Raw genomic sequence first — 11,909 nt, forward strand, 5'->3', positions numbered from 1 at the left:
TGAGATTTCCAACTCCTAGTCAGCAAAGCAGTGTACCTGCTTTTTTATGATGCAGATTGTACAATAACATTGTTTATAAGATCCCCTGGGGCCACATACAATCAACAAGAGGAAATAATAAATTGGTAAATGGTAAATGTCTGCACAGGCCTGCAACATAAATTCACCCCAAGTGTCAGGTTGAATTGAAGGCAGTTCACTCTCCTACGTGCCCGTCTAGAATCCTCAACTCTCAGAATGGTAGAACAGTCATAAAGCATACATGCATTTTAGGTATTTTTTACAGTGCACACATAAAACAAAGTTATTTGAAGTCACAACAGTCGTGTCTAATTAAGATCAACTAGTTTGTATTCAAGACCATTAAGTACAAGTAAGAATTGTTTGGGTTAGGATTTACTGCTTGCATTTCCTCCACAAATAAATGAGGGAGGAGGAAAAGATCTTGCTCGATAAAAAGCTCTTAAAATTTCGAGCATTTATTTTTCAAAGTGAAACATTACATGAACATAAAAGTGGGGAGTCTTGAAGGGGAGGGAAGAATCAGGAAAACTATCAAAACGCATCAACATTCTTTTCTATTTTCTAGTCAGTTCCAATCTTTTATTTCAGAATGAATTCAGGTAATACCTACAGTATTTCGCTTGAGGCTAAAAATAATCGAGGTCATTCACGCTCTTTTCGAATTCTAAGTGAACCCAAACATTCCAGAAAGGATTTTTTGGAAGGATGCATGTTGAAATCGACACTGGCCACTGGGTTGTGGAGGTTGTTAAAATACCCGGACAATTATGCATCTAATTCAGTAACACAGGCGGGGAGAGAAGGGGGACAGGAATCAGAGGCTCGAATTCTCTGCCAACAGGAGCGAGGGTTTCAGCCTCCTGGCCAGCCCCCTTCTCCGCCCCATGTCCCCAACCCTGCAACAAACCCCGCTGGATTCTCACCACAACGTGAGCCCCGGACAACGACAGAGGCTTGGGATGGTCCAGCGGCGACATTAGGTAGAGAAGCAGCAGCAAGGCCACAACGAGAGCGACCCCCGTGGCCGCCACCAGCAGAACTGCCCCCGGCATCGCTGCGCCCCGAACTTCGCCGACCGGACCAGGGCCGCTCGCGACTCCGCCGTCCCACCCAACTGAGTAATCTAATCAGCCGGCGCAGGCGCCCCGCACCTCCCTTTCAAGGAAACGAACCCGAGGGCGAGGGGGCGGGAAGAAAATCAGTTGCCCTCTCATTGGGAGGCGAGACGAGAGGGAGCCCTGATTGGTTGTCTATACTAGGGGGAAAGAGGAAAGGAGCCAGATGACATATCCGCAAGACGATTGGTGGCCTCTCGAACTGGAAGGCGGGAAGACCGAAGGGTGGCCGCGCGCGGTTGGGAGGGCGGCGGCGGCGGCGGCTGAGGGCTGACTAGCTGTTGTTCTGTGCTTGGCTCCGTTTCCCGCCGGCGCCGCTGGAGGAGGAGGCGGAGGAAAACCGGCAGGAGCAGCGCAGCCGATCTTTCAAATGTAAATAGTGCGAGCAAGGAACAGCTGTACCTAGAAATTATTCCTCCCGAACGGGACCAGTTCACAAGTACATATGCTCTTAGGATCGTCGCCTCAAATAATTCAAAGCATTCAAAGAACAGCCCTGGAGGAGAATCAGAAAGTCCCATTCAGACCGAGAAGACTTTCCTCTGGATAAATAATAATGTATAGGTTTGCAGATGCGTTGTCTTATATTACATTGTTATGCATTCCATTTTATTACTTTATGATGGATTTATGTTACTCCATGTATAACTTGAAGTCAGTGAAGTGAATGGCTATTCAGGTGGGATGGGTGCTCAGAATATCAGAAAACATCGTAATCCGGGGCTTGTCTCATGAAAATACAGGGTGTACCAACACTCAGGCCCCATAGGCCATTAATTATAAATTACATTTAATATAAATTACATTACATGTTCGAGGTAGTTGCCATTTTCTTGTAAACACTTCCTTCCTTGTTTGATGCATGATCTTTGAGTGTTCCTGAAAAACAGCTTAATTAACAAAGCATACTGTGATGGGCCTATGCGGCTTGACTTTTGGCACATCCTGTATATTTTGCTCCATCCTGAAGACAGGTGCAATCTTTACAGAGCAGCAGATTCAGTTTAGAAATGACCTGTTCATTCAAATAAGAATCCTCAAAATGTAATATGAGTTGGGTGGTGCCCATGGATTTTTTTAAAAAAGTAGAATGCAGGCTGAAAGATACAAGCAAATAAATTGGTAGGCAGCACTTTAAAAGCACTTTAAAAGGAGGGAAACTTCTTCAGAGGATGGAGCTCAGATAAAACTAATAAATAACCAGTGTTTGACAGGTATGAGTCTGCCATGCAAATAGAGACTCAGGAGAACACCACAATGGCTGCCTTTGAGGAAGGACAGGATGTCCTTCATTGTAATTGTAATTGTAATTGTATTGTATTAATTGTATTAATCATTGTAAATAATTGAAAGCTGGTATTAATCCAAAACCAAATGCTTTAATTGTACTTGCTGTGGTCTAGCTGATATATGAATCAAGTACTTACTTACTGAAGTAAGCCCAAGACACATGCCCAAGAAATCCAGTTTCACAAGCCTATGTTCTCTAGGAGTCTACATTATTTTTGCCTTAGTGAGCACATTTGGAATTTTGAGAATATGTTGTGAGCATTCTTGCAGAATTGCTCCCAGAGGCTAATTTGCCCACTTACAAATTATCTGCCACAAGTTACAAGATATACCAGAACGCTATTTGCTACCCCTTCCCTACCACCCAGGTTTATGTCTGTAATCTTTCTGGGTAAGTGGGCAAACATAAAAAAAACACTGGACTGTTACATGATTATTTATATGTATAAATATAAATATATTTTTATTTTTATAAGTTACATGATCTATAGTACTTGGAGGTGAAATGCACTGAAAATAAAAGTCATGCTGGCCCACTTTCAGCATTGCAGGATTCCATTTTTTGGGGAGGGGGAGTCAGACATGCCAGAAAGCCTGTCAAGTGCCAAGGGAACATTGCTGTCCTCAGATGCTCTGTTGGGGTCCTGGTTCTAAAATTTCTCACATATTCTACATTGCATGTATTACTGTTGTGTGTTAACATCTAAAACAGCTAGATAATGGCTAATAATAATAATAATTTTATCCCACCTTTTTAATATATATGGTGATCCAAATGTTTGAGACCAGAACTTCATCCATGCCTGGGGGTAATGGGAGTTGAAGTCTTTACTATCTCAAGGTCATTAGGTTAATTGATCTGAAACCACCACCACTGGACTTCCGGGGAAGAAATGGCGAACTGAAGATGGCTCTGCTAAAAATGGAGCCAATGACTGCAACGGAAGGAAGAGTTGACAAGAAGACCGGCTCTTTGTAATTCCTCTCCAGACAAGAAGGAGACTTGAGATCGCGCACAAGTGCTTCATACAGTTGCTCCTCATGAGGAGACCACAAGACAGCAGTCTGCAATGGGTTTAGAGGTGTGGGACACAAGGGAATAGCCATCTTTTTGCTCAAGCCACAGTCAGCACCTTCAAAAGGACACTGGGTTTGCATAGTTCCATTTCTAATTACTTTCAGAAATTGTTCATTAACTGCTTTTCAGCTATTAGGATTGATAAGTTTTATAGCACCGGATGAGTTTCCTTCAATCCTTAGTGAAAGAAGTTTTAAATTAAAGTTTAAGGACTTTAAAAAATTATTTTGGAATAAACAGCAAAAGGGTGATTAGAACTTTGATTTTGGAAAGTAATAAATGGACTAAGGGTCTAGATGGATTTGAAATAAGATTTTAGAATTAATTGTAAGAATACTTCCTGTGGGAAAATGTTTTGTTTTGAATTATCTTTAAAAAAAAAAGATAGAATGAGGCCTTGTAGGTTGGACACTAGAGGGAACCAGAAGAAACTAAAGATTACAATTAAAGGAGAAGAATACTTAAATTTGACTTACTAATATGGAATGGAGCAAAATATTTTAACACTGGACATATTGAAGGATTTTTTTGAACAATGGACCCAAAAGTTAATTTTAAGAGTGTCTGTTTCTATAGACTGTATTTAAAAGATGTTATGGAAGAGGAACAAGTTTTATTGGGCAATACAGACTGATCTGCAAGTGGATTTAAAAATCACAGACTACAAGAATGATATGGAAAAAGATGCTACACTGGACATACAAATGAAATTGGCTGATGTCTTAATAATTAAAAGGAATATTAAAATAACAAATGAAAAGAGTGACCTGGAAAACTTTTCTGTATTGGATTTACAAAAGAGACTTGTTAAAGCTTTGAAGAATTTTGTAAGAAGGTACAAAGAAAAAATGAAAAGAAATAAAGTTCTAGGACATTATTTGAAGAGTAAAGATCAAGATTGTTAAAAGTAATAGGAAGGAATGTAAAGTTGGTTTATTTGATCAAGGTTAAAATAGATATGTTGTTATTTCTGGTAACCCTTCATGGACTTTTGCTCATCAGGACTGAACAACAAGGCTACTAAAATTGTGATGAAGGGGGAAGTCATTTCTTTATATGTTTCTTTTCTTTCTCTTTATTATGTTATTTTTCTTTCTTTTCTATTTTTCTATTTTTTTCTTTCCTTCGCTTTCTATTTTTTCTGTGTTTTCTTTTTTCTTTTTTAAATTTGTATTAGTTTTTCTTTTTTAAATTGTAATTGTTAATTAAAAAATGAAACCACCACTACCAAAGTGGAAGTGTTAGCTAGTTTCTCTGCTTATCTAAACCCAAAGGTACTTTGTGTAAACCCATATGTACTGCCATTTCCTTTTCTTTTTGAAGGAGTGGGGCAAACCTCTGAAAAGTAAAGTTTTTATCACAGGAATTAGCAGTCACTAATTGCTTTAAGCTAAATATTAACATTGTCAACAAATAGGAACTCTGCACCCAACCTCATTTCCAACCATTTCAGTGCCATCTCTGCAGATGGAGGTAGCAGATAAGGAATATTTGGTAAAACAAAACAATCTGAAGATGAGAAATAATTATGTCTCCTTTCCAGTCTTCAAAATACTGTGCTATGAGTTTCAGCAATTAATCTTAATTAAATACATAGAAGGTAAACTAGCCATGCAGGCTCTGGTGAGAAGTAAAAAAAAAAATGCAGGGAAGAAAGCTACACCCCTACAGCAGCAGTCTTTACCCACTTCCCTTATGCCATGTTCCTGTACTGTGTCTTGTGATGTATTTTAATTGTATACTATTTTAGGAGCCAGTCTTCCCTGATATGAAAAATAAGGTACAACTAAAGATAAAGAATTGATTTTCAAATTAAGTAAGAATCCTCACAAATAAGGTAGAAAGTGAGAGATAGGATGATTTCTTTCTTTCATTGCAATGTATGGAACAAAGACTAAATTTAAAAACCATTTGGCGCTTTCAGGAATCAGTTCAAAACTAATGAAGCTTAATAAGCATGGCTCAGAAGATTGTGGCAAAGGAACAGAAGTACCGTTTTTTCTTTTCCTCCAATATTAAGCAAGAGATACTGTAACTGTTTCTTGAGTTCTCATGCAATGACTTTCATTTCATGGCTCCATCAACATTCTTTCATCATCTACATGAAAGTTGTTCTGTATAACCTATTTTGAACAAGCTCCAATACACAAATTTCCTCCAGACACATAGAAGGTAAGGAGTAGAACTTGGAGACAAACTAAACTTTCCTTTAGATCTTTTAGCCCAATAACCATTGATAAAAATGAAATGAAAAGATCCTCACATTGGTCATTGAGAGATCTCTAAGCTGCCATACCTCCTAGCTATATATACCATACCTGGATTGCAAAAATCCAGACAAAGAGACAACAGCAGAGAGATTCTAGAAAGCAAACCCTTTCCTGCCAACTACTGATCATCCAGTTCTTTGCAGTCCTGTATGGTAGCCCTATAGACTTCCTTTTCGTGGAATTAAGTTCCATTACACAATAGAACTTTTGTTTAAAGTTGTGTCATTTTGTTTTTTGCATAAGGATAAAACTGAATGTTAATTTTACCGAAGTAGATGCTAACATTTCAAATGTATTGATGCTGTTTTTTACTATTTAGAGAGTTTTCTGAGATGAAGCAAATTGTGCTCTGTTCTTGGCCTGCCAGAGAAGGTAAAGATGTTTGAGAGCTCAAACTTGTTTTGTCCACTGTGCCTGACTTCATAGAAATGTCACAGTGGTGTACAACAATTGAATTTCTCAGATTAAATATTTGTAATGCGCTCATTAACGAGTTGCAATTTGTTCGTTCATTCAGCTTATACCCTGCTGCAGTATACAGTATGTATGATTAAAATGATGGCAAATAACCCCCTCCCCCACTAAAGGAACGCAACAAGTGAAAAACTAAAATAAACAAGTAAAAGATGGTGCAGTGCTTAAGCGTAAGATAATGCCTTTTGAAATATCTCCTTTTTTAACATTTTCATGAATACCGACAAGGAAGTGGCCAGCCTAATCCCCATCAGGAGGCTATTCCAAAGCATCAGCATTGTCCTGCAAAAGCAGTGCCTTCTAGCTTCTGCCCCTCTTACCTCTCAGAATGTGTGAGTTCAAATAGTTTCTCTCTACAAGATGGAATAAGCTAGAGAGTTGGACTGATTCCATCTGGAGGAGACAGCCCATCAAGTGCCCAAAGTCATAAAGGACTTTTGAAGTCAACACACCTTAAATTGTACCTGGAAACCAGTTAGTAACAGACGCAGAATGTGCAGAATCAGCATCAGATGCTCCCAGTGCTGGGAGACAGTGAAAATCTGGGCTGCTCCATTTTAGACCATTTGCAATTTCCAAGTAGTCTTTAAAGTCAGCCCTATGAAAAACATATTGTCCAACCAGGCAGTAATGAGGATGTAAGTTACTGTAGCTAGATCCTTCTTCACAAGTTAACGTTGAATTGGCACCCCAGCCAAAGCTGGGCAAAGGTCTCTCTAGCTAGGGCTTCTACTTGCTGTTCATGCAGGAGCTGGGAGTCCAAAGAAACCCCAAATTGCAAACCTGCTCCTTCCTCAGTAGTGCTTGCTCATCCAGAAATAGCACTGGTATCGACAGAGAACCCCAATGGACAGAGAGCGATTCTATTGCTCTAGGATTTGGGTTCAGCTTCCGTCTTTTATCTCCCATCCAGATCCTTACAGCCTCCAAACACTGGGATAGGAAATTAACAGCATGTCCCTTACAGTCTAGGATGGTGATATAAAGTTGAGGTATCATCAGCCTACAGATGACATAGCACCCCAAACTGTTGGATGATCTCTCCCACCAGTTTCATGTAGACATTCAAGAACAGGAGAGGGAGGACCAGGTCCTGTGGCATTCCAACATAATTGTTCAGATTCTCTGTAATGACCAGTTGATGAGGACAAGTAATATGTACCGTCCATATTTCTGATGAATCGTAAATTCCAAAACACATTACCATTGCCTATGCTTGCTAGAACTGTTGAGAGCTGGAGTTCACCAATATGTGGATGTCCATACTTAATATATCAAAATGAATTTAAATCACTGCATTACCAAACCATTAAGCATTTATTAAAAAACCTGAGTGAAATTGAATGAAACTCACTGCAAATGAATAGATATAAACCTAAGTGTTTGGTAGAAGTCACAATAACACTGCATGAACCATGACATCATTATGCAAAGGACATGAATTATGTAATTTGTGTCAATCATGTCATGATGCAAATGATGTACAATATGTAATTTGCATCTTTTGCACAACAGTGTCATGATGCACAACACATCACTTGCCCACCTGCACATGCCCATAAGTAACATTTGGAAAGTGATAGAAGGCAAAACTATTTAGGCTCAATAACCAAGGCATTCTGAAAACATACCTAAGGTACTAGTGTAATGGTTTTATACCATGCAGTACACATAATTATTCCAGTCCCTTCACATGAGCCTTCCAAGATCTCTAACATGATGAAGCACTGAGAATCAAAAATCAATCCTTAGCTTTCCTTTCTGGGATCAGCTCCCAGATGCAAATGACTATTAAACCAAGATAAGTTCATAGCCTGTCATAGAAGGGCTGAATTTGTATGGCTGTTTATGAGAATCAATACTATATATTTACTTAGGCATCTTGTCTAAAAATAAGGTATTTGTAACTGGACAATAATGGTTAGGATTCTCTTAAAATTTGTTTCAAGACAGTGGAAGCATTTGTTTCAAGAAAGTGAAAAGCAGAACAAGACAGAATAGCTAAGAAGGAAAGAATATTACGAAGAGGAGAATGGGATCCATTACTAGAGATAACATACAACATTTTTTGGTTGTTGTTTACTTACAATATTTCTATTATGCTTCTCATTTTAAAAGAGCAGTTCATATAAAACAACACAATACCATAAAACAGAAAAACAACAGGTGTAAAAACGTCTAAAATGGTTTTAAGAAACAGATAAACTGTACACGTAATCTTGACAGCTGATAAAATAATTTAAAAAGGCCTAAGGCAAAGTGGAAAGGTTTTAATTATGGACTAAAATCTTCTCTAGTGAGGCATGACTAATTTCCAGGAAGTTTATATTACTGACACCAGTGCCTAGAACATCGATCTTTGCACTGTTTCAAACTAGGTATCAGCAAGCTACCGTGCCATTAGCATTACATCCTCTACAGAATATAAAGACAAGATAGCCCTATAATAAAACAGGGTATTCCTTGTACAGCTTGGAATATTTAAATCTAATTTAATGTTTAGAACCATCTAAGCAAACACTAACACCATACTTAGTAGCTAACTGGCAATCAGTGTAATTTTTCCAGATAGGTATTATATATAAGGACTCCGCTGAATACTCAGCTATGGCATTCTAAGTAGCTGTAAACTCTGAATCACTTTCAAGGACAGCCCCACATACAGTGCATGATATAATCCAATCTTGAAGTCATCTATGGATGGACTTCTCTGACAAGATTATTCATGTCTTGGAAAGCCTTCAGTTGCACAAACTAAAACTGTAATAGGTATTTTTGGCTACCAAGGCTACTTTAGCCTCCAATGACAAATCAACAACCTTCTCTTGAATATCAATTTACCCCAGGTGTACCCTGTACCAGATGCCTTCTAGCTGTTGCCTGTTCTGCTTCATCTCCCAGATGTTCTGATTTGTTTTGTCTGCTCAAAAAATATGAAAATCTTGTCTTTTCCAGTGTTGTAGAAGATGCTAAAGAACATTCAGCTTGATGACCTGCTTTGCCTCATAATCTAATTCTGAGACTAAGGCCTTGACTGGATCATTGGCTCTAGCAGCCAGAAATTTCTGAAGAATGTTCAAGAATGCATTCAATTTCATAAGTCTCTAAGGATAAATCATTTTATTAGGTTTTTGACTTGTGCCCCCACGAGACCAAATTTCATTAGAAATTGGCCTGACCATGACAATAGTGATTTTTTTCAATCCCTCCTATAATCAGACCTTTTCACATCTAAGATCAAGGATCTGCCCTGCCCTGTGCATTGAGGCAACTATGTATTCAGATAACTCCCTCAAGACCTTGAAGCTACAAGCTGGACCATTCAATGGAACCTCAGCATGAATGCTTAAATCCCCCAGGACAACTATTCTTCAATACCATACCCAAGTCCATCTCAGCAAGGATGCCATTGGGTAACAGAGATAATGGTATACCATCAATCATCATTTGTCTCTCTGTATCAGATGCAAACCCTTAAAGCTCACTGCATGGTCAGGTTTCCTAATAAGCAAAATGGATATTCTATGAACCTCAATTCCCTGGTGTGAACTGATGCTATAGTGAATCCAATGTACCAGTGTTCCTTTGTTCTCTGGACCCTGCACATTTTGGCCCTAGTTCCACTCAATCTCTTCTAATCAAGACAGTCCACATCCCTACCTCCACTCACACACTATGGGTTATTTTTTCTACTGTTGAGGACTAATTCCATTTTAAAATTATCTAAATTGGTGACAATTATTTCATCTGAATTCCTCAAATTAACTACAAGGTACATTAAGTGTGTTACCTGCCCTTAATCTTCAGTTTTATTGGGAGGCCCTATTCTTGAAAGGAAAAGCATTGCCTTTTTCCAAGTAACAAAGGCCCAGCCTTTCTCATAGAGTAAGTTAGCCCATTTGTCTGGCCATTTTTGTGGCCCATTTTCAGTTCTGGAATATGTTTGTTGAGGTGTAGTCTTCAGAACCATACATAATATTCAAATACATTAACTCCACAAATTTATGTAAGGGTAGAGACTCAGAGACAAGCTTGATTCCTGGTGAGTATATCACAGAGTTGTCTTCAGAACAGTACAGAAGTGGTTTGCCATACTTTCTTGCAGGATGTTTTGATAAACTTCCCAGTCTTGCCTACAGCCCTGGGATTTTTTGGCAATCTGCCATCAAAATACTTAGCCATCTAAACTTTCCATCTCCCTTTCTGCAATTTCTTATCTAAATTCCCCAATATGAAAATAAGCCTATTTGGGAGGAGGACCAAGAAGGTAAGGTACAATTAGTCCTCAGCCTATGTCCATTCATTCAGTGACCATTTGAAGTTACAGCAATGCTGAAAAAATGGGACATACGACTGGTCCCCAAGGTTCTGGTCATTGCAGCACCCCCACGGTCACGTGATTGCGATCTGGGTGCTTGGGTGCCCAGCATGCAATTATGACATTGCAGGGAGCTGCAGTCATGTAATCACCATTTGTGACCTTCCCTGCCGGCTTCCCACAAACAAAGTCAATGGGGAGGCCGGCAGGGAAGGTCACAAGTCGCTCCGGTAAGTCACTCACATCCAAAGCATCCCCCTGACTGCATGCAGCATCTGCTGGCCCTCCTAGGTCTCCTCCAACTCACGCACGGCCTGTGCCAAGCCTCCCAAGCCATCCCCTGTGCTTCTTACCTGGGACTCCCACTTCTTCCCACTTAACCCATGTCTTGGGGTTATGACAGCAACTGGGACTTCTGGGATTGCCATCACTAGGCAATGCAGTCATGTGACATTGCACTTTACAACTGTATCGCTTAGTGACAGCAATCCTGGTCCCAATTGCTGTCATAACCCGAGGACAACCTGTAATACTTCCTTCCATTCAATTCTACTATACAGCTGTTTCACATGACCCATACATAAGGCACAGGCCCTCAACTCTAATGCCATACTAAACAGTAGCCAGGCATTATCCACCCCACTGATGCTAATATTTAGGTTATGTTGTCTATAGTTCCCATTATGTAGCAAAAGGGCCCAAATAGAAATTACCAAGCTAGAAGAAACTGCAAGTTTGAACAGTGGAATGATGGGATGTTGCCCTGCCAACATTTTCCAACTGTTTCTTCACCCATGGGGAGAGGGTGAGTTCTACATTTCAGAAGGTTAAAAATACTATAGCTAGGGGATCAAAAGGCTATTGCTGTTATTCTACTGGTACTAAGAATTTTGGGGTACGGCTCTCATTTGGGAATTAGCTGGCTAAAAAAATGCAGTAGTTTATCATAAATAACTATTTAATACCAAATTTATTTTAATTTGAATTTTAAACCATTAGAGAAGAGCTTTGGTGACCTATAGCTTCCATGATAAAAGTTATGAATGTTTAGTAAGCGTGCACATATAGCAATAGTGAAACTTTATGAAATTTTATAGCTGTTTTCAAGAGTTTATATTTTTGAAAACAAATATAATGCAGTAGGCACAGGAAGCAAGCTGTGAAAAATTAGGTGGAAAAATGGCTGGACATAGATCAGGAAGAGCCAGGTTCAAATCTCCACCCACCATGGAATTCACTGTGTGATTTGGGGCCAATTATCTCTTTCAGCACAGCTTACCCCACAGGGTTGTTGTTGGGTGTATTACGAAAGGTGATCCTTGCACTCTGCCTTGAGTTCC

At 39.4% G+C, this 11,909-nt stretch overlaps 1 protein-coding gene across 2 annotated transcripts in view; it reads right to left on the bottom strand.

Annotated features, from left to right (window-relative positions):
* The window catches only part of KDSR (3-ketodihydrosphingosine reductase), a 34,527-nt gene extending 33,335 nt beyond the window's left edge, over positions 1 to 1,192 (bottom strand). Inside the window, exon 1 of one of the 2 annotated variants that reach the window (XM_088130717.1) lies at positions 948 to 1,192. In XM_088130717.1, the coding sequence (XP_087986843.1) occupies positions 948 to 1,076 (129 nt within the window). In that variant the 5' untranslated portion in view covers positions 1,077 to 1,192. The remainder of the gene's footprint in view (positions 1 to 947) is intronic. The other variant, XM_088130716.1, reaches the window with a different exon arrangement.
* Between the last annotated feature and the right edge of the window lie 10,717 nt (positions 1,193 to 11,909).

This window comes from Python bivittatus, unplaced genomic scaffold, assembly GCF_059951505.1.
Source record: "Python bivittatus isolate LINGU-HERP-01145 unplaced genomic scaffold, Pbiv_v1 ctg000840_np1212, whole genome shotgun sequence".
NCBI lineage: Eukaryota > Metazoa > Chordata > Lepidosauria > Squamata > Pythonidae > Python > Python bivittatus.